The 24,069-nt window shown below is 41.9% G+C and overlaps 1 protein-coding gene across 23 annotated transcripts in view; it reads left to right on the top strand.

Moving 5' to 3' along the window:
* Lrrc49 (leucine rich repeat containing 49) overlaps positions 1-24,069 on the top strand; it is a 107,256-nt gene that overhangs the window by 59,055 nt on the left and 24,132 nt on the right. For all 23 annotated transcript variants that reach the window (NR_199174.1, NM_001436459.1, NM_001134469.2 and 20 more), the window contains 3 exon segments: positions 627-774; positions 12,631-12,714; positions 16,524-16,687. Coding sequence is in view for 22 of the 23 variants with exons in the window: in NM_001436459.1 (NP_001423388.1) it covers positions 627-774; positions 12,631-12,714; positions 16,524-16,687 (396 nt within the window). In the remaining variant the exon portion in view is untranslated.

Raw genomic sequence — 24,069 nt, 5'->3', positions numbered from 1 at the left:
GAAAATTCCAATAACTGGGTAGTGGGTGGTATGAGCTGGGTCCCTCCCTATTGGAGTGAGGAGGTCCATCATGCATACACCCAGGGCAGTGTGCACGCACATTCTGTCTCTAGCTGAGGTGCCTAAAAGAAGTGACGCCACAAGGGTAAGAAAGTACATTTCCCTTCCAGGCCTTTGCTGGAGATCTATTCCTAGTGTAAGGAACTCCTGTGTTGAGAAATGACTCTTTCAGGAATGGGCAAGGAATGCCTGAGTTCAGAGAGTATTGTAGGGCCAGTAACTGTGGGAGCACTAATTGTAGATATTCACATACATTCTCAGGTGTATTTAACTAACTGTAGAGAGACTGGGAGGAATGGAGTGTATGGGAACTTTGTATATCTTCTCAGTTTTTCTGTAGCTCCTTCTTTAAAAGGTCTGTTGAACATGCTGTACACAGTGGCGCATGCCCGTGATCCTCATGAGTGACTGAGGAACATTGTCTACCTAGTGAGTAAGCTCCAGGCCAGTCAGAGTTACACAGCTAGACACTGTCTCAAAACTCCAAACCAAACCAAATCTTATTTAAAAAACTGGGAATGTTACTCAGAAGGTCCCACAATAATGTGGTGGTGTCTCTTCTGCAGCTTTGAAAGTGTTTCCTGCCTTGCTGAGTCAACTTCCCTCTCAGACATCACCTTTGATGGCAATCCAATAGCTCAAGAGTCATGGTACAAACACACGGTCCTTCAGAATATGATGCAGCTGCGCCAGCTAGACATGAAGAGAATCACGGTGAGTGCCCTTCTGCGCCTCTGCAGGATCTCCTGAGTGTGCCCCCACTTACCCTCCCTGCCCCCTGAGTGTGCCTCCCAGTTACCCTCCCTGCTTCCCTGAGTGTGCCCCCACATACTCTCCCTGCTCCCCTGAGTGTGCCTCCCAGTTACCCTCCCTGCTTCCCTGAGTGTGCCTCCCACTTACCCTCCCTGCTCCCCTGAGTGTGCCTACCATGCACCCTCCCTGCTCCCTTGAGTGTGCCTCCCAGTTACCCTCCCTGCTTCCCTGACTGTGCCTCCCACTTACCCTCCCTGCTCCCCTGAGTGTGCCCCCACTTACCCTCCCTGCTTCCCTGAGTGTGCCCCCACATACCCTCCCTGCTCCCCTGACTGTGCCTCCCACTTACCCTCCCTGCTCCCCTGAGTGTGGCTTCCTGTGTACTTTGCTGCTCCCTTGAGCTTGACCAGAGAAATTGGGGTTCCAGTTGCATGAGTGCTTATTAATTTTAACTAATTAGGAAATTATAGGTTATTGTGATTGTAAACTTCATAATTTTAAGTACAGGTTTTTTTGTTTTTTTTTTTTAACCATCACCCACATCCAATTTCATCAAATAAAGCTTTACAATCTCTTGGCTTATATTTAAATCAAAATCTATATTTACTTTTTAATTCTTGTTTAGTATTTAACTAATAATTTGAAAGGACAAAACTGCGCTTCCCAAGTGAGAGTTTTGTGTAGTTTTGTGGTTGCTGTTATTGCTACTTATGAAGTGTCGTGATCTCCTAATGCCACCTTTTCTATTCATTCTGTTTCTGGTTTGTATCACTATAGGTGAGACATTTTGATGTGGCCACTGGCATAAGAGAATCTGCATATGATTCTCCAGTGTACAGGGTAGATCAGCATGGTACCGCCTCCAAGAAATTCTGTAATGAGACCTGCCTGCCCCTCTTTCCTGACATTCCACATTTATTAGAGTATTTACTTTCTCAGAAAATATGCAAAGATGATCTCAGTGTGGTCATCTCTGTCCTTGAAAACATTAACAGGCCTCTGCTTGCTTCCCTCTGTAGACTGTGGGTTTAGTGTGGACTCTGCGGCAGGTTTACTCGAGTGCCCATGACTTACTCTTTGAATGTCAGCTCCCCACACAGGGGCAGTGTGTGTCGTGTTCATTGATGTTTATTTAGAGACACCGTGGGCATCCTGAGTAGTGGCGGATAGCTAAACGTGTAGATGAATTCAGGAGTACCATGGGTCCTGGGTTTCCTCATGCTCTGCTAACGGGATGGAGACAGTTCTTTGTCCTCCCTGTTTACTCAGGCATGTGCTGTCAACAGTGATTGTATTTAGGGGCTTCTCTTTCTCTTATCTCCATGTCTTTTTAAATTGAGTATCCTTGATACTTCTGATTACTGTTCTTGCTGAAAATGATGCAAAAAAGATACACAGCTAGCCCGCTAAGTAGTTGAGTATGTGATATTACTGTTACACATCAGATTTGTCTGTCCTAGCAACAGACAGTAGTCAGGGAAAGACATCTCCCCTTCCCTTCCTGAACAAGCAGGTACTCTATGGATAGACCCCTTTCTTCTCTGCTGCAGAGTGCTGCAGGGTGCAGTTGGATTTACTAAGCTCCAGTAACAACTTTTTAAATTCATAGAACATTTTCTGAATTTCATATGTAATAAAGGAGAATGCAATACTTATCACAAAGGGGAAGAATATAAAATCCACAGTTGTGACAGCTTGAGGTTGACTGAGGGAACTAGGACCTGGGTCTTCAGGCAGTGCCACCAGGAGGCAGCATTGGTTCACTGCTCATCGCTCCTGTCAGGCAAAGGAATTCTCTTTTTGAAACATTGTCAGTTGACAAGATACCTGTCCATATTTGTGGGACATAGTTACAATGTATGCATATAACACAGTGGTCAAAGCAGGCTGGTTATTAGTGTCATTAGATTATTATAAACTAATAGATACTAGTAGTATTATTAGTATCCATCCTTCTCGGAGATGGATCATATCTTGGAATTTGAGCAAAGCATTTGGCCAAGCTTGTTGCTATCATTTTGAGCTAAGCTGGGTGCCTGAGTGCTCGATTCACTTATACCACAGGACACAGAGGACCTGATTGACGTCAGCCTCCGAGAAGTCTGCTCTGGAATTCCCCACAGCCCATTGTATTGACCATTGATGTCTACATAAGAGAATATTGATGTTACCTTGATAAAGTATATGGTAGTAGAAACTGGAGAAATTAAAGTGATGTTCTATAGGGTGATCCAGTCAGGATCAAGAAATTCCATAGCCTAAGACAAGGTTTGTAAACAGCACCTTGGAGCAAATCCACCCAAGGCTGTTTTCATATGGCTGTCAAGCTAAGCGTACGTAGTATTTAATAGTTCTAAAATGTTACTTAATGGAAAGCAAAGAAAATCATATGTGGCCCACAAAGCCTAAAAGTGACATCCTGTGTCTATCTATATATACGTACGTGTGTGTGTGTGTGTGTGTGTGTGTGTGTGTGTGTGTGTGTCTCGTGTATTTACACATTGTAGCTGTTTCTCTCTTTTTTAAAAATTTTTATTAGATAGATTTCTTGACTTACATTTCAAATGTTATTCCCCTTCTCGGTTTCCTGTCCATAAGCCCCATCCTCTCCCTTCCCCCCTCCCATACAGGTATTCCCCCTATGCATCCCCTTTACTGCCTCCCCCATATTCCCCTGCACTGGGGGTCCAACCTTGGCAGGACCATGGGCTTCCCCTTCCCCTGGTGCCCCAACAAGGCTATTTTCTGCTATATATGCTTTTGGAGCCCTGGGTCAGTCCATGTATATATAGTCTTTCAGTAGTGTTTTAGTCCCTGGAAGCTCTGGTTGGTTGACATTGTTGTTTTTATGGGGTTGCAAGCTCCTTCAACTCTTTCAATTCTTTCTCTAATTCCCCCCAAGGGGGTCCTGTTCTCAGTTCAGTGGTTTGCTGCTAGCATTGACCTCTGTATTGGGCATGCTCTGGATCTGTCTCTCAGGAGAGATCTATATCCAGTCCCTTTCAGCATACATTTTTTAGCTTCATCAATCTTACCTAGTTTTGGTGGCTGTATATATATGGGCCACATGTGTGTCAGGCTCTGATTGGCCATTCCTTGAGTCACTGCTCTAAACTTTGCTTCCATATCCCCTCCTATGGATATTCTCCCCCCTTTTAAGGAATGGGAGCATCCGCATTTTGGTCATCCTTCTTTTTTTTTTTTCTTTTTTGGTTCTTTTTTTTTTTTTCGGAGCTGGGGACCGAACCCAGGGCCTTGCGCTTCCTAGGCAAGCGCTCTGCCACTGAGCTAAATCCCCAACCCCCTTGGTCATCCTTCTTGAGCTTCCTGTGGTCTGTGGATTGCATCTTGCGTAATTCAAGCTTTTTGGCTAATATCCACTTATCTATGAGTGCATATCAAGTGTGTTTTTCTGTGATTGAGTAACCTCACTCAGGATGATATTTTCTAGTTCATTCCATTTGCCTGTGAACTTCATGAAGTCATTGTTTTTGATAGCTGAGTAGTACTCCATTGTGTAGATGTATCACATTTTTTTAATCCATTCCTCTGTTGAAGAACATCTGGGTTCTTTCTAGCTTCTGGCTACTATAAATAAGGCTTCTATGAACATAGTGGAGCATGTGTCTTTGTTGTATGTTGGAGCATCTTCTGGGTATATGCCCAAGAGAGATATAGCTGGGTCCTCAGATAGTGGAACCTTCAATTTTCTGAGGAACCTCCAGACTGATTTCCAGAGTGGTTGTACCAGTTTGCAATCCCACCAACAATGGAGGAATGTTCCTCTTTCTCCACATCCTCGCCAGCATCTGCTGTCACCTGAGTTTTTTATCTTAGCCATTCTGACTGGTGTGAGGTAAAATCTCAGGGTTGTTTTGATTTGCATTTCCCTGATGACTAAGGATGGTGAACATTTCTTTAGGTGTTTTTTGGCCATTCGATATACCTCAGCTGAGAATGTTTTGTTTAGTTCTGTATCCCATTTTTAATGGGTTATTTGTCTCCCTACAGTCTAACTTCTTGAGTTCTTTGTTTATTTTGGATATTAGCCATCTATCAGATATAGGATTGGTAAAGATCCTTTCCCAATCTGTTGGTTGCTGTTTTGTCCTAATGACAGTGTCTTTTGTTTTACAAAAGCATCACAGTTCTATGAGGTCCCATTTGTCAATTCTTGATCTTAGAGCATGAGCCATTGGTGTTTTGTTCAGGAAATTTTCTCCAGTGTCCAGGTGTTCGAGACTCTTCCCCACCCTTTCTTCTATTAGTTTGAGTGTATCTGGTTTGATAATGGAGGTCCTTGATCTACTTGGACTTAAGGTTTGTACAGGGTGATAAGAATGGATCAATCTGCATTCTTCTACATGCTGACCTCTAGTTGAACCAGCACCATTTGTTAAAAATGCTATCTTTCTTCCATTGGATGGTTTTAGCTCCTTTGTCAAAGATCAAGTGACTATAGGTATGTGGGTTCATTTCCGGATCTTCAATTCTGTTCCACTGATCTATCTGCCTGTCTCTGTACCAATACCATACAGTTTTTATGACTATTTCTCTGTAATACTGCTTGAAGTCAGGGATGGTGATTCCCCCAGAAGTTCTTTATTGTTGAGTATAGTTTTCGCTATCTGTGTTTTTTGTTTTTCCGAATGAATTTGCAAATTGCTCATTCTATCTCTATAAAGAATTGAGTAGGAATTTTGATGGGGATTGCATTGAATCTGTAGATCACTTTTGGCAAAATGGCCATCTTTACTATATTAATCCTGCCAAGCAATGAGCATGGGAGGTCTTTCCATCTTCTGAGATCTTCCTCAATTTCTTTCTTCAGAGACCTGAAGTTCTTGTCATACAGATCTTTCACTTGCTTGGTTAAAGTCACACCAAGATATTTTATATTATTTGGGACTATTGTGAAGGGTGTCATTTTCTTAATTTCTTTCTCAGCCTGTTTATCCTTTGAGTAGAGGAAGGCTACTGATTTGTTTGAGTTAATTTTATACCCCTACACTTTGCTGAAGTTGTTTATCAGGTTAAGTAGTTCTCTGGTGGAACTTTTGGGGTCACTTAAGTACACTATTATATCATCTGCAAATAGTGATAATTTGATTTCTTCCCTTCCAATTTGTATCCCTTTGACCTCCTTTCGCTGTCTGATTGCTCTGGCTAGGACTTCGAGTACTATATTGAGTAAGTAGGGAGAGAGTGGGCAGCCTTGTCTAGTCCCTAATTTTAGTGAGATTGCTTCAAATTTCTCTCCTTTTAGTTTGATGTTAGCTACTTGTTTGCTGTATATGGCTTTTACTATGTTTAGATATGGGCCTTGAATTCCTGATCTTTCCAGGACTTTTATCATGAAGGGGTGTTAATTTTGTCAAATGCTTTCTCAGCATCTAATGGAATGATCATGTGGTTCTTATCTTTGAGTTGTTTATATAGTGGATTACATTGATGGATTTTCATATATTAAACCATCCCTGCATCCCTGGGATGAAGCCTATTTGATCATGATGGATCATCATTTTGATGTGTTCTTGGATTCGGTTTGCAAGAATTTTATTGAGTATTTTTGTGTCAATATTCATAAGGGAAATTGGTCTGAAGTTTTCTTTCTTTGTTGGGTCTTTGTCTGGTTTAGGTATAAGAGTAATTGTGGCTTCATAGAAGGAATTTGATAGTGCTCTGTCTGTTTCAATGTTGTGGAATAGTTTGGACAGTATTGGTATGTGGCCTTCTATGAAGGTCTGATAGAATTCTGCACTGTACCCATCTGGACCTGGGCTCTTTTTGGTTGGGAGACTTTTAATGACTGCTTCTATTTCTTTAGGAGTTATGGGGTTGTTTAGATGGTTTATTTGTTCCTGATTTAACTTTGGTACCTGGTATCTGTCTAGAAAATTGTCCATTTCCTCCAGATTTTCCAGTTTTGTTGAATATAGGCTTTTGTAGTAGGATCTGATACCCACGCTTTACTTGCCTTCCTTGTTTGATCCTTATGTGGGGTCTTATGGAAATCTAATACCATAGAGACTTTTTAAAAATTTTTACATTTCAAATGTTATCTCTCTTACCAGTCTCCCCTCCATGAACCCCCAACCCCATATGCCCTCTTCTTTGCCTCTAAAAGGATGCTTCCATACCCACCCACCCACTCCTACCTCACCCTTCTAGCATCCCCCTTCTCTGGTGCATCAAGCCTCCACAGGACTGAGCATATCCCTTCCCACTGATCCCAGATGAGGCAGTCCTCTGACACATATGTAGTGGGAGCCAAGGATCAACTCATGTATGCTCTTTGCTTGGTGGTTTAGTCACTGGGAGCTCTGAGGAGTCTGGTTAGTTGATATTGTTTTTCCTATGGGGTTGCAATCCCCTTGGCTCCTTCAGTCCTTGCCCTAACTCTTTCATTGGGTTCCCAGGGTTAGTCCAATGGTTGGTTGTGAGTATCTGCATCTGTCTTAGTTAGGTGATGGCAGAGTCTCTCAGAGGACAGCCATGCTAGGCTCCTGTCTGCAAGTACATCTTGGCATCAGCAATAGTGTTGGGGTTTGGTGTCAGCAGTTGGGATGTATCCCAAGATGGGGCAGTCTCTGGATGGCCTTCCCTTCAGTCTCTGCTCCATTTTTTGTCCCTCCATTTCCTTTACACAGGAATAATGCTGGATTAAAAATTTTGAGATGGGTGAGTGGCCCCATCCCTCAACTGGGTGCCATGTCTATCTACTGGAGATAGTCTCTACAGGTTCTATCTCTTCAACTCCACATGGAATAATAAAAACCCAGGATAGCGAAAACAATTCTCAACAATAAAAGAACTTCTGGGGGAGTCACCATCCCTGACCTCAAGCTGTACTACAGAGCAATAGTGATAAAAACCATACGGTATTGGTACAGAGATAGACAGGTCATTCAATGGAATAGAATTGAAGACCCAGAAATAAACCCATACACCTGTGGCCACTTGATCTTTGATAAAGAAGCCAAAACCATCCTGTGGAAGAAAGAAAGCATCTTCAACAAATGGTGCTGGTCTTATTGTTGGTCTGCATGTAGAAGATGTAAATTAATCCATTTTTATCTCCTTTTTGTATTTTTTACCTTTAGGGTTTTGCTTGTTTAGAGTCGTATGTTTGAGGATGTGTATACATGCATGTGTGTTGTTGTATTTTATATTTATTTGTTTATGTGTACAGGTGCTTTGTCTGTATGTCTATCTTTGTATCACATGCATGCTTAGTCTTCACAGAGTCCAGAAGAAGATGTTGGATCCCCTGGGAATTACGGGTCTGAGCTGCTGTGTAGGTACTGGGAATTAAACCCAGGACCCTGGAAGATAAGCTTATACTCTTAACCCCCAAACTGTCTCTCTAGTCCCTGTTGTTGTCATTTCAAGTCAGAGTCTTACTATGCACCCCTGGATAGCCTAGAAATCTCTCTGGCTGGCCTCCAGTTCACAGAGATCTGCCAGGTACTGGATGAGATGTGTACCCCTATGTTGACCCAGTTCTGTGTCTTTTACAGAAAAATTTTGATGACCTTTTTTCTAGCAAAATGAGAAGAATCTAAGAAGGTAAAACAATAGATCATTTGAAAAAGTATTTGACCTTCCATCAACAGACTGAAGACTCTCTACACTCATTAAGAATGTCTCCTATAGGGGCTGGGGATTTAGCTCAGTGGTAGAGCGCTTACCTAGGAAGCGCAAGGCCCTGGGTTCGGTCCCCAGCTCCGAAAAAAAGAACCAAAAAAAAAAAAAAAAAAAAGAATGTCTCCTATAACAGCAAGCAGACTGAAAGATCCCCAAGGGTAGAGAATGGAGATGAGTCTGAGCCATGTGTGTGGAAAAGCTTGCACAAAATCGAGTGAATTATGAAATGATAGCTAATATGGCTTCAAACTATGTTCATTTGTAGAAACAAAGAAATCAAGAAATAGAGATAATCTCCCAATTTTTTCTTCCATGGTCTGATTACTCAACTATTATTTTTAGGGTATTCATATATGTGATGTGTTGTGTGTGTGTGTGTGTGTGTGTGTGTGTGTGTGTGTGTATGTATATGGGTACACATGTGTATGCAGGTAGAGACCAGAGGTTGCTATCAGGAGTCTTCCACAGTCACTCTCTGCTTTATTTTCTGAGACAGGGTTTCTCACTTGAACCCAGAGCTTAGTGATTTGGCTAGTCTGGTAGCCAGCTTCTCCTGGGATGCTGTCCATCACTGGAGTGCGGGATGCTAGAGGTATATGGTGGCTGCCATGCTCACCTGGCATTCACACGGGTGCTGGTGGTCTGACCTCTTGGTCTTCATGCTTACACAGCAAGTACTGCCCACTGAGTGCTCTGACAGCCTCTGAGATGCAGTTGGGTTTTAGGCAGGTAGCAACCATTGGTAGCCTTTCTAGGGCACCTGGCTTGAACAGAGAAGGTAGAAGGAAGATGTTGGAATGGGCATATCAACTCTCATCCCTGATCAAAAGAACAGAATGGACAAATTATGAGGAGGAAGGAAAAAGACCAGTACACAGAAAATTTGGGGAGGGTGGGCTTGATTCCCAGCACCTACATCCAGAGGCCTTAACTGTCTGTAACTGCAGCTTCAGGGACTCCAAGGACACCTACACGTAGAGAGGGCAGGCATGTACACAAACAACACATACACACATACACACACACATATATACATACATACACACACATACATACACACGTACGTACATACATACGTACAAATAGACACACATACATACATACAAATAGACACACATACATACATACAAACATACATACACATACATACATACATGCCAAAAGTAAAACTTTTCTCAGACAACACTGTGAGAAGCCAAATATAATCACAGTTCTAAAGGAGAAATATACGTGTCAGACTGCTTACCTCAAGCCCATGTTTAGTTTGCTTAGTCTAAATTTTGATCTCCAAACATATGAAAGACTGACATTACTAATGCTACTGAAAGTGGGGTTCTCCATTTGTGGTATGTGTAAGAGGCTTTCTTTAGGTCTCTGAAGTCACATGTGATCATGTAAGTTGCTTTGGCTACTGAAATATATCACTAATGTGTGTCATCCCCAGGAAGAGACATTTAGAAGCCAAGCATTAATGATTCTTTATGCTTTCCCCATGCTCTGATCATTATGAACTGAATATAAGATTCTCTCAAACATTTTCTCTTCTGCATGGTCAAGAAATAATCATCCTTAAAACTATTTTGTTTTGTACATATTTGTGTATGTACATTTGCATAAACACACACACACGTGTGTGTGTGTGTGTGTGTGTGTGTGTGTGTGTGTGTGTGTGTGTGTGTGTGTGCAGGCACACCAAACTAAAGTCAGAAAAAAAGTCTAAATTCCTTAGTTCAGATAGATCCCTTTTGTGCTACATAAAGGATGGATGTGGCTTTCATCGAGTCTGACTGGTCTCTTGGAGAGACCAGTAGTAATCCCTGCTTTTCTTTTCTTTCTTGCTAGCAGATTCATGGCCCATCTTCACAATTAGAGATTCAGGTTTCTATATGTAAAGTTGTTAATTATGTGTGCTAAAATATAGTCAAATGTGAATATACATACATACATACATACATACATACATACATACCTATATACAATACATATGTATCCTTAAAACCTTTAGTGCTTAAATGGATTTGGTGTAAATCCAATTTTCCAGAGTTTAGAATTCCTTTTAAAGTCCTACTGCCTTTAATAGACGCCCATTCTCTCTGACAGTCAGATGAGATCATCTCTGAAGCATGTGCCCTACGTGATCCACGCACTTCTGTAGCCTTTGCGTCTGGCCCTGCAGTAACTGATGTTTCTAGTTTGTGTCTTCTAGCTGAGGCCACTGGGGCGTCAGTGTCTTTCTGCTTCCTCAGAATCCACACAGAATAGTTCATGGCCCTGGTTTTAGCAGTGGCCCGGGTGTAGGCTGAACTCCAGGGGTGGGTTTTAAGGTTAACTGGAAAGGCGGGTGAACAGTCACCTCAGCAGATAGCTATAGTGCTCCATTGCTCTAAAATGCTACACAAGCCTTAAAATCATAGGCACAATACAGTTTTACCTTTCTAGAAAGATAGGCAATATTTTTCATTTAGATCACCTCTAACAGAGAGTAGTGGTCAGTCCTCAGCAGTGTCAGTGAATTAACTAAAGTTGGCTAAGAACACTGGCCTGATTACTAAGCCAGCTATTTTGTTAGGCTAAAAAGCAAAGTTCTGAATTGTTTCTTAATTTCTTCTTTTTACTTTTGCTAGAAAAAAAAGCACTTTAAAATTACCAAAAATCACATTGAATTTCCACTCCCTTTAAAACAATTTGGTCATATGGCAAAACTGCTAGGTTCTAAGCTCTTTTTTGGTCTCTCTAAAATTAGAAAAGCAAACTTAAATGAGCCTTTATTTAAACAGCAACAACATTACAAGTTCCACTTCCAGCGAAACTGGTTCTGGCCAACTTTTGTCACTGTGTGTTTTACTGTGAGCCACTGCCTTTCGGAGTGTTCCTTCAGCATTTCTTCAAATTCTTTTTCTCCATCCTCCCTCCTCCCCTCCCTCCCTTTTTCTCCTTCTCGTTCCTTTTTGACCCCAGAAGCTCACTCGGGTCATTACTATGCTGTTTTTCTTCTCTGGCTCTGGACCAGGACCTGTGGTCAGTGTAGTGTTGCCTCCTGCACTGTTCTTCTTGGGGTTTGTTTGCTTTTGTTTCTGTTGTTTGTTTGTTTGTTTACATACTAAATTTTAAGATTTGTTTTTTATTTCTGTGAAGAATGTCCCTGGAATTTCGACTGGGATTGCATTAAATCTGTAGATTACTTTTGTAGGGTGGGCATCTTCATTCTGATCCATGCGCACTGGGTGTGTTTCCATCTCCTAGTACCTTACCCTGTTTCTTTTGAGGGTCGTATAAATGGAATTGTCTCCCCGGGTTCCTTTTTATTATTTTGGCAATAGTATATAGAAAGGCTACTCCCTTTACATGTTAACATTTTTACCCTGGCACTTTGGTAAAGGTATTTATTCGTTCCCCTCTGGAGTCTTTAGAATCTCTGAGGTATAGGACCATATTACCTGCAAATAGAGATGCTCTGACTTCTCTCTTTCTGGCTGTAGCTGTATGATTTGCCTCTAACTGCTCTAGCTTAGACTTCTAGTACTATATTGACTAAGACTCAAGAAAGTGGACACCCATGCCTTGTTCTGGATTTTAGTGGGAATACTTGTAGGCCCTTCTCCACGTTATTATAATATTGGCTGCAGGATAGTTGTGTATAGTCTTTATCATGTTGAGATGTTTTCTTTCTGTTCTGACTTTCTTTAGGACTCAGATCATGAAGGGATGTTGGATTGTTTTTTTTTTAAGTTTTTCTGTACCTATCAAATTGAATGATCCATCTTTCTTTCAGTTCATTTTTGTAGTATATAGTATTTATTGATTTTTATATATTGGGCCATCCCTGCATCTCTGAAATAAGCCAACTTGACTGTGGTGAATGATCTTTCTCATATATCCTGAATTCTTTTCACAAGCACCCCCCAATCTTTATTGAAGTATAATTGTCAAATATCTGCCCCCTTTCTTTTTCTTACTGTTCTCTCTCTTACATTAATGAGCTGATTTAGTTCACCTACAGAGCAGATGTGGGCTTAGAAATACAAATTCTTTTTAGAATTAGGAAGTGAGAAGAAAATATAAAGCAAATACCAACCTTCCTTCCAGGGACTCTTTTCTGTTAGCACAACACCTCATTGCAGTATGGTTAACTCCTCAGGACACTTTCTTTAACAAACATTGTTTTTCTAGGAAGAAGAAAGACGCGTGGCATCTGTTGTGGCCAAAAAAGAGGAGGAGAAGAAGAGGGAGAGTCACAAGCAGTCCTTGCTGAAGGTACATCCTTCAGTGCGGCCTCCACTTGCATAGGAGGACACCCGGACACTGGCCAGCCCACAGGAACATGGCTTTCAAAACTAAGTCTGTGTTTTGTAAGCAAGCACTCCTGGGAACACTCATGGGTTACTAGGATGACTAGACCTGCACTTTGGAAGGACAGAGGTGCTCCGAAATACAAGATATACAAGATGGGCATTGTAGAAGAAGGGGTGACTGCAGTACGAAGGGAAGTAGAGCGTTTCTCATGCCAGTATGGCTGTCTGTGTATCACCTGGCATTAGCATGCCACTTTGGATAGCTCTGTGGTAGGGGTCCAGGCTATGCAAGGACTGTTTTACACTATGAAAATGATCCTTAAATTAACATCAAAACCTGTCCCCAACACCTTGCAGATCCAGACTAGAGAGTTGAAAGTAACTAGAGTTAATGTGCTAACTGCACATGATTCCCGTCCTTTCTGTTCCCTCTGACCCCAGTTCCTCCCTAGCTCTTTGTGGTTCTCCCTGATTCTATTGTGAGTGTGCCTAAGCCCTCTCCTGACACAGAGGCCTCTTTACTCATTGCCTAAGAGGATCTTAACTTTCTTATGTTGGACTACTACTCAGTTTATCAAAAATACGTTTTTAATATTTTGTTTATAAAAGTTTAGCTGCAGTTGTAGTTTTAAACATTTATAGGAGCAAGATTGCCACACTAGGGATAAGCCTTCCCAAACTGCTCGTGTTGGGGACATGGCCTTCCGTGTCACAACATTGCTGCTATCCAGCTCCTGTGTAAATGAGTGAGTTAGTGATGATCTGAGACACGTATGTTTGTTCCTAGAGTAAAGATGAGGCCTGCTGAACCCTCTTGTGTGATAGCAAGGAAGAATGAGCGTGGAGGTCCTGTTGATGGTTTACTAGACACCTGTCAATCTGCCCGTGTGAGCAGAGCACACATGGGTACAGCACAGGATCAACATGACTTTATGGGCAACTGAAACTTTATTTCTGTATTACCACCCCAACCCCCTAATTCAGCTGTTTCTTACCATCAGATATGTCACAGTTTTAGTCAACATTTAAGAGTATTTGGAAAGTGTTTAGTAACAACTTTAGAAAATAGCTGTTTGTTTGAAGTCTTGGAGCTCTGATTGACTATGATCTTCATAGAGAAGTGTTGGCATCAGCAGGCCCAGATTTAGCCACATCAGAACAGAGCTTCAGTACTTCCTAAGCTGCATCCCTGCAGATGCAAATACTGATCCTGGAGATGCTGGAATGTGGGTGGGAGTGAGCCATGCTGTGTAAAGCCTTTGTCTGCAGCCTCGTGCTCATGCCTTCCTGTTTCACCTGCATCCTTTGAGATGGTCACTGTGACATACACTGATGAGGTCCTGCCTACACAGGGACAAGTAGACTCAAATGGCAGAAAATGAACTTCACTCCCCAGATATTTTCTACATTGCATATACTTGGCAGTTGGCAATGAGATGGCTGCTGTGATCTCTGGGAAGAGCACACTTGGGCACCCTTTGGTCTTGCACAGGTGTAACCCAGCTCCCTTTCTCTTGCTCCACAGGCATCTTGAGCCCCCATATGGCTCTCCGCCTAACCAGGGATGCCCACCTGACTGCACAATAGACTCCTGACTTAATGCACCCTTTTCCTTATCCAACAAAATTACGTGCTAACTTAGTCAACCTAGTGCCAGACTGCTTTAAAAACTTAAGGGAAGGAGGCCCCACTGGTGTGGGCACAAGAAAGTATTACATGTTCAGAGACCACCTTGTAGACATATCCAGTGGAGGAAATATATTCTGTGAATTTTACTAAACACTGCTATCTCTCTCTCTCTCATGTTTATTTTTCCTGCCAGCTAGGAAGCCAAATGCATGCAGCCATGGTCTTGCCACTAGGTAGAAATAACTGCATTGTTTAGATTGGGAGTTGGGTTGGCAAAGCCATCAGCAAATAAGTGAAATAGAATTCCATATGGTAAGTTTAGCTTTCTTAATTCTAGATTTAGGTAGTAGTGTTTTATAGTAGCGTAGTAGGATTTCAATTGCTCTGTGCAGGAACATTATGTACCAAATGTCAGTCATTTCAGAAACACATGCACAGTATTTACAATGCTCCAAACTGCACAGACACTTGAAATAACAAACTGCAGAACAAAGAGCTCAGGCCCCAAACTTTTCTAAACCTAGAAATAGAATTTTGAAAAGGTTAGTTTCATTAAACAAGCCATCACTTGCAGTTTCTATCCAGTGTCACACACACTTGCTCAACTCTTGAGTCAACAAATGCAAAAGTACAATGGAAATGCTTGGCTTTCCTTATACAGGTGCAGAGGGAGTAGGAAAGAAGTCCCTGATCCCCCTCTCCCTGGCTCTAGAGCAGACTCCTGGAGAGGGGTTAGTGGCTCACTTGGTGGATGTCTTTCAATAGCAGATTTTGAGTGAAAGAGAAAAAGAATCTATTTTCAGCATTCTGATCTGAGATGACATTTTAAAATATTAACTTTTGAGACTAGCAAGACAGCTCAATAAGTACAGGTTTTTGCTACCAATCCTGACAACTGGAGTTCAGTCCCAAGAACTCACATACTGGAAGGTAAAAATTGACTTGTGCAAGCAAGACATACACATAAAATAAATATTTTTTTTTAAAAAAAAGAGGGGTTGGGGATTTAGCTCAGCGGTAGAGCGCTTGCCTAGCAAGTGCAAGGCCCTGGGTTCGGTCCCCAGCGCCGAAAAAAAGAAAAAAAAAAAGATAAGTCATTACCCTTTAGTAATGGTGATGTACCAGAGCAGGCATCCTCCCCCGGTCTCTGTAAGCTGGATCGACATAGAATAGAGACATCTCAGCTCAGTGGAGCACAGCTTCTGTGGCTTCAGCCCCCTTTCTCAGCAGGGTTTCTGAGACAGTTGAGTGTCAAGACCCCAAGACAGTGGCTCACAGTGTGCGCAGTGCTGGAGCCTGTGAGAGGGGCAGACTCCTGGGCCCTCCAAGTACTGGCTCAGAGTGGGGCCGGTTCAGTGTCTGTCTGTAAAACCCTCCAGGTTAGCTGAGGCACCCTGAGCTCGACAAGCACCGCCTAAGGCATCCATTGCTTTAACCGACTCTTCTTTCCTGTTCTTCTAGAACAATAGTAGTTACCAAGAAAAAGATTTTACTCAGCAGAAGTTCTTCTAGTAGCCTAGATAATATTGTCTTCACCCTGAAATGTCATGATTTATGCCACAGGGGCAGAGAGATGGCTCAGCGCTTGCTGCTCTTGCAGAGGACCAGAGTTTAGTCCACCGTGTTTCATGGTTCAAAGTCACTTGTAACTCCAGTCCTGGGATCCGATGCTCTCTTCTGGCCTCCCTGGACACCCACACATGATATAAATAAAAATATTTTAAAATTTTTCAAATATTTTCATAAATATTTTCAAAACCAAGTTATATAATGAACTATGAAACACTAATCAGTCCCTATCCTTCCCCAACCATAATTATTGAGCAGAAGATGAAGTATTAGTACTTTTTTCTTGCTTTGTTTAAAGACAGAGGCATATGACCTTTCCAAGTCAGAGTTTCAGTTAGTGAAATATAGCCTACTGTTCAGAACAAGAAGTATTCATCTTCTAGATAATTTCCCATGCAGGCTGACATTGTTATTAAGAAATTTGGTCACAGGGTGAACACAGGCTCATAGGCTGCTTTAGAAGCTATGTTGGTTGTTTGCCTGCAAGGAATCCCCTCTCAGAAAGTACTGGGAGCGGTGCTTTTCTCTTCGAAATGCTCACTGTATAACCATCGTTCTATTAACTCCCCATAGGAGAAGAAAAGGTTAACAATTAACAACGTCGCTCGAAAGTGGGACTTGCAGCAACGAGTCGCCAATATCGCCATCATTCAGGACAGAAAGGACTCTGAGTCTCCTCCTCAGGAATCCTGTCAGATCGATGGAGGCACCATCTCCGCATTTCCCGAGGAAGCAGGGTATGCACTGGCACTCTGAATTCAGAATGGAGATGGGAGACCATTTCACACATAATTCTTTTTGAGAGTAACTTTCTTAAGAAAGTTGAAGTTGAAATTAAGAAGGGAAAATTTGAAACTATAATTCTGTCTATAACATTTCCCTAATGAAAAAGCCCTTCAGTGGTTGGTTATTTTGGGTGGTGTGGTTTAAATAACTAATGCAGCCTGTGAGCCTCTGTTCACCCACATGGCTTTCTAGATACATACCCTGGCTCAGGGGAGCCTCCATGCACCTCCCTTCCCAGCCATTTCCACCTTAGGCTTTTGGGTGAGTTTGTTGCCTGATGTATGTTATCCTGTGCCCTGAGTAGCAGCTTCTACAAGCACTTTTAAATCCTTTTGACAGCCAGACCTGGTGTCAAATCCCAAGTATTTGGGAAACTGATGCCAGAGGATGGCAAGATCAAGACCATTCTGAGTTACAGAGTAATGCCAAGCCTATCTTCGGCAACTCAGTGAGTCTTTATCTCAGAATTAAAAACAAAGAAAGTGACCAGAGGCTGGGATGTGGGTCATTGGGAAAGCACCTGCTTGGCATACACAGGGCAGCTGCAGTCCAGCACTGAAAATGCTTTGAAAATGCTACCCAGTAGCTGCCTTAGCCCCAAGGAAGCTTCAAGGCAAGCTCAACAAGGGCAGACCTTGAAGGGTCAGATTCAGACACACAAACACACTGCCACAGTTTGGAGGACTGTGTCCCTGGTTGCTTGCAGCCTGCCCCAGGAATGTGAGTGTCATCTTTAGGACCAACAGCAAACTGCGGCTGGACAAACATGAACAGGGGAGTGAGGATGCCAGCCCATTCATTGTTCTTCATTGAGTACTCTTACTTATGGTCATTTTTAGACATCAGAACTTGGAGAATATCGATGTGACTGATCTTCCTAGAGTGCATGTTGCTTTGTAGAAGACTGGACTCCACAATCCAGCTCCTCTTCTACATGTTCCTCCCTCTTTAGACCCTAGTTAGACTCTGTGATCTCTGTTGCTGCATCAAAAGATCAGTAACATTGACGTCTGTTCTGCAAGCATAAAGCTTGTCAGCAGACAGCATTTAAACCTTGAAAACTGCTCAGTGAAGCTGTCGTGTCTGTGGGACATACTTTGTTGTTGTTTTTTACTTCAGAGTTAAGCTTTCAGCTCTCCTCATTAGTCAGAGGGAAGAACCCTGGCATAAAGTACAGAATCTTTTTCACCACACCTCAGATTCTGTTTGAACCTTGCTGCATTGTGCTGGTTCACATCTCAGCCATTCCTTCTGACATGAATTGGTTTTAATCTGAAACTTCATATTGCCCTTAATTTAAAAGCTGAAAGAAATGCACCTGTACTACAGTAAAAAGTTTCACTCCTGTCTCCTGCATGGAGCCGCACTTCCTGACGTCTGCTGTCTCTGGAACTAATCCAGGCTTGTCACATCCTTTGTCCTTTATTGTTGCATTGTGTCCTTAGTAGACTGACTCTCTTCTGACATTTTGTTTTGTCCCGGGATCCTCTTCTGTTTCTCACACTTCCTTTCTGTCCTTGCAGCCTCTTAGGTGGAAGGATCCCTCAGCTCTAGTGCTGGGGTTGTCTTCTCCTTCTCCACTGTCCAGCTCAGGAAGCTTCTGCGTGTTGGTGACTTTAAATGCTGTTCATAGACAAGGTCACTGAAATGTATATCTTTTTCTTTATGGCTTGCCCATTTAGATGTTGCATAAGAAAGAAATTATAAAAATATTATTCCCATTTTGTTTCATAAAGGTTTAAAGTTTGGTCTTCATCAGTCTTTGTTACATCAGTTTGTTACATTATTTGCATGTTTGAGATGAGGGCTGGTTTTTTATTTCCTTCGGTGGAAACCACCACTTACTCTATTGTTAAATTCAAAATACTCTTTCTTTCCTTCATTGGTATCTATTTGGATGAGTTAGCTAGCTAGCTAGCTAGCTAGTTAGTTAGTTAGTTAGTTTGTTTGTTTGTTTGTTTGTTTTTAACCATGGGAGGAGCAGAGAGTTTCTTTCTTCCAAACTCAGTTCTAGGTGTTGACCCAAGGCATCACCACTCTCAGTGAGAGCTCTTCCACAGAGCTCAGTCCCAAGTCTGGTCCCTCAGCACTTGAATCATTTCCCTGCATCATCTCACTTCTATCTCCGTCCTGTTCATCCCTGGGAGGGGCTCGCTCAGCAGAGGGGCCACCATCTTTACCTCATTCCCACTGCAGTCAAGGCTGCTGTCTGCTCCTCCCTCAGCGCTGTAGTCTTCACTTTCCAGCCGCCTGCTGCCAACTGTCCTTCCATCTGGGGCTTGTGTGGCTTTAACCTTTGCAGTCACTTTACATTCCCGAATGGCACCTTGGAGGGAAGAGGTTTGGACATGTGTGTTTATTCCTATCTGGTATTTTGCCTGAGAGAACAGGTAAATCATTTAAATGTTAGAGATTGTACTCCTGCACTCTTTATAAATCTTTAATGTAAACTAACACATGCCTGTGGGCAGTGATGTGAGCTGTTTTTCCTAAAGGCGGAAAGCCAGTATGGAGACCCACAGTCTTTTCTTTTGCGTTCAATATATGTTTAAATACTACAAGGGCTTCCCACTTAAACCGTCAGTGATTGTCCTGAGGATTTCATAATCCTAGAAGAAAGGTAGGTCTTTCTTGTGTTCCAGTGTCAATGACCTTTGACCGATGGGCATACAACTAAATGCCTAAGTGCTCATGAAAACACTATGGGTTTACAGAGAAAATAATTTTTTTTTAACAATTTGCTATACCCCATTAATAATTTTACTGTTCTCTGAACTTGGGACAGCTCAATAGTAAAAGACAAACTGCAGAGGTCTTTTGCCCAGTAGAAATGGCAAAATACTAGGTGTAATGTTTCCTTTGCTTACATTGGATGCATGCTGTGAAGCTGGTTTATTTTTGGTCATTTCCTGTCTATGAACACTGGCATTTTAGCCAATGCCACTATAATAAAATGCAAGGCATAAGATGAATTTCCACATTCATGAATGCTGTAATAGAAAATTCATAAAATAAGTTATTGTAGGGATCAACACCACTTACTTAGTGGGAAAAGAATCTTTAGGAAGACTTGGAGTGTTCCTGTTCTTGCCTGGTGTAAGAAGACCTCTGGACTAGGGTGTTTTTGGTCAGTGTGTTCATTGGGGTGTGGTCTGCAATTGGCCTGGCTCTTAAGAATTTGACACTTCACTGCATCAAGTCAACGTCCCATCTTTTCTTAGGGTCCTCCAGTATTTGGGGAGACACAGAAGGCTTCCTGGTTGTTGAGCTGTTTGATGATATTTGGACTTGAAATTAACTGCCAAAGAGCAGTTAATTCCCATTGGCTATCTACTGTCAGCCATCCCTTACTTTTGAGTTGGGGAACATAAGTAGTGAGGTTTGGCTTTATGTGAAATCAGGTTTGATTTCCACCGAAGCCTTGCCTTTCTCAGGGTGTAGGTTCAGGCTGAATGAGGAAAGGAGTCTGGCTAGACCCAGTACCCAGTCACCTACAGAAACTGAACTCATACCTAATTCTTCCTTCCCTCACTTTTCATGGCAATTAACCACTAAGTCCCCCTTTTATCCTCTCTTAAATACCAGGTGATAAGTTGTCATCCATTGATAATGGTCTCTAAATGTATTGAGCTAAATGCAGGCACGGTTTTATGCCTTCATTATTTCTAGTCTTCATAAACCTCTGAAAACCATGTTCTGGGATTACCATTTACAGCCGAGGAAACTCAAACTCAGAAATCCTGAAGTTTCTTGGGAGAGTAGCAGGTCTGGAGGCTTAGCTGGGAGCTTTCTGTTTCTTAATGATGCCACCTCTCCTGTACATTACCACATCTTTCTTTCATGCCTTCCTATGAGCCGCTTGACATTGCACTGGCCTTCTTACTAATCGCCCTGCATCCAGCCTCTTCCCCCCAAACCCTTCACAGAGTACTATGTTAATACATCCTTGAAGGCAGAGAGTGCATGCTCTGCCTCTCTCTCCTCTTCTCTCTCTCTCTCTCTTTCTCTTTCTCTCTCTCTCTTTCTCTCTCCTCTCTTTCTCTCCCCCCACCCATGTGTGTGTGTGTGTGTGTGTGTGTGTGTGTGTGTGTGTGTGTGTGTGTGTATTGCCAGAGGGTTGAACTCAGGGCTTCATGTTCCACTTCTGAGCTAAATCCCAAACTTAAAACTTTTTCTGTTCTTCATCTCTGTGGGATGACATCATCTGACTTTTCAGCTCTGGCCCCACACCACTCTCCTGTCTGCCCACGTTACTGTGTCTCAGAGTCTGGACATACTGAAATTGAGTTTTCACCAGTTACGCATGCTCAGGCTTCTGTCCTCCCCTTCTTCCTCTTGCCCCCTGTCTGTTCCTGTTAAAAAAAAAAAACTGTGCCCACTACTCAAGGGTCAGTTCAAAGGTTGCTGCTTTTTGAGGCCCAGCTTCTCCCTCTAGAGGGATTTGTCCTTCTTCTGTTTCTATGGCATTAGCTTGGAATACTCATTCTGTATCAACAAGTGCATTATACGTAATGTATCCAGATTGGAAAAGTCTTTGAGGGCAGAGGTATCTTGCTTTCTTTTTTATATTTCCAATGTCTAGCATAAGACCTCACACAAATAATAAGCTCTCTGCAAAATCCTACTGATTATTTCAATTACATAGTGAGGTCATTTTGGCTTAGAAATTATATACTTTGCACTTAGCAAGTTGCTTGCTTGATAGGATTATAGCAGCTATATTTAGAGAGCTATAGTTCTGCAATTTGGCTTTATAATTCATAGTCTTGATTATATATATACACACATATACATATATACATATATATGTCTTGATAAGCATATATGTATATCAAATGTGTTTATATGCACACACATACACAAGCTCTTCTATCTGTCTTTATCAATACAGATGATTTAGTCACCTGTGCCAGAAGACTTAGCACAGAGCTTTGTACATAACACCTTTCAGACTTGAGTCTTATAAAAGAGCAGCTTTCTTCCAGTTTCTACCTGTGCCTGGAGCTGACCCTGTGATGCATGCAGCTCTCTGTACTCAGATCCTGTGGGGACAGAGCTGGATTCTCAGAAGTGTGGACAATCCTGAGAGCACAGGTGAGACCACCACTTCTGCTTACATACCTGGCCCAAGAGGAACCTGCCTGGAGCCATCTGGACACAGGAACTGAGGAGCAGTCTGGGACAGGATCCTTCCGGTTTCCACCTGTGCCCAGAGCTGACCCCGTGCCACAGCTCTCTGTACCCAGATCCCTGTGGGAGAAAGCCTGTCTCCAGGAGTGCTGACACACAGGCTTACAGGAGGGTCAAGCCACTGTCAGAGACAGCAAGACCAGCTAATGCCAGAGACAACCAGATGGTGAGAGGTAAGCGAAGGAATCTAAGCACCAGAAACCAAGGCTACATGGGATGATCAGAACCCGGTTCCCTCACCACAGCAAGCCTTAGACACTCCAACACACTGGAAAAGCAAAATTTTGATTTAAAATCACAACTCATGATGCTGTTAGAGGACTTTACAAAGGGCATAAATAACTCCCTTAAAGAAATACAGGACAACACAGATAAACAGGTAGAAACCCTCAAAGAGGAAACACCAAAATCCCTTAAAGAACTACAGGAAAATACAACCAAAGGTGAAGGAATTGAACAAATCCATCCAAGATCTGAAAATGGAAATAGAAACAATAAAGAAATCACAAAGGGAGACAACCCTGGAGATAGAAAACCTAAGAAAGTGATCAGGAGTCATAGACTCAAGATTGCCAACAGACTACCAGAGATAGAAGAGAGAATCTCGGGCAGAAGATATCATAGAAAACATTGACACAACTGTCAAAGAAAATGAAAATCTCAAAAAGCTCCTTACCCAAAACATCCAGGAAATCCAGGACTCAATGAGAAGATCAAACCCAAGGATAATAGGTATAGAAGAAAGCAAAGATTTCCAACTTAAAGGGCCAGTAAATATCTTCAGCAAAATTATAGAAGAAAACTTCCCTAACCTAAAGAAAGAAATGCCCATAAACATACAAGAAGCCTACAGAACTCCAAATAGATTAGACCAGAAAAGAAACTCCTCCCATCACATGATAGTCAAAATACTAAATGCACAAAACAAAGAAAGAATATTAAAAGCAGTAAGAGAAAAAGGTTAAATAACATATAAAGATGACCTATCAGAATTACACCAGACTTCTTACCAGAAGATACTGGGCAGACCCTAAGAGAACACAAATGCCAGCCCAGGTTACTATATCCAGTAAAACTCTCAATTAACATAGATGGAGAAATCAAAATATTCCATGACAAAACCCAATTTACACAATATCTTTCCACAAATCCAGTCCTACAAAGGATAATAAATGGAAAACTCCAGTACAAGGAGGAAAACTACACCCTAAAAAAATCAAGAAAGTAATCTTCTTGCAACAAACCCAAAAGAAGAGAGCCACACAAACATAATTCTACCTCTAACAACAAAAGTAACAGGAAACAACAATCACTGGTCCCTAATATCTCTCAATATCAGTGGACTCAAGTCCCCAATAAAAAGACATAGACTAACAAACTGGATATGGAAAGAGGACCCAGCATTTTGCTGCATACAGAAAACAGACCTCAGAGACAAAGACAGACACTGCCTCAGAGTAAAAGGCTGGAAAAGAATTTTCCAAGCAAATGGTCCCAAGAAACAAGCTGGAGTAGCCACTCTAATATCTAATAAATTCGACTTTCAACCAAAAGTTATCAAAAAGATAAGGAAGGACACTTCATATTTATCAAAGGGAAAATTCACCAAGATGAACTCTCAATCCTGAATATCTATGTTCCAAATGCAAGGGCACCTACATTCATAAAAGAAACCTTACTAAAGCTCAAAGCATACATTGCACCTCATACAATACTAGTAGGAGACTTCAACACCTCACTCTCATTAATGGACAGATCATGGAAACAGAAACTAAATAGACACACAGAGAAACTAACAGAAATTTTGAGCCTAATGGATTTAACAGTTATCTATAGACCATTTCATCCTAAAACAAAATAATGCACCTTCTTCTCAGTACCTTATGGTACTTTCTCCAAAACTGACCATATAATCGGTCACAAAACAGGCCTCAACAGATACAAGAAGATTGAAATAATCCCGTGTATCCTATCAGATCACCACGGACTAAGGGTGGTCTTCAGTAACAACAAAAATGACAGAAAGACCACATACAAATGGAAGCTGAAGAATGCTCTATTCAGTGATAACTTGGTCAAGGAAGAAATAAAGAAAGGAATAAAAGACTTTTTAGAATTTAATGAAAATGAATATACAACATAC

This window comes from Rattus norvegicus, chromosome 8 (genome assembly GCF_021556685.1).
Source record: "Rattus norvegicus strain SHRSP/BbbUtx chromosome 8, alternate assembly SHRSP_T2T, whole genome shotgun sequence".
Taxonomy (NCBI): domain Eukaryota; kingdom Metazoa; phylum Chordata; class Mammalia; order Rodentia; family Muridae; genus Rattus; species Rattus norvegicus.
This window is presented reverse-complemented; position numbering and strand designations above follow the sequence as displayed.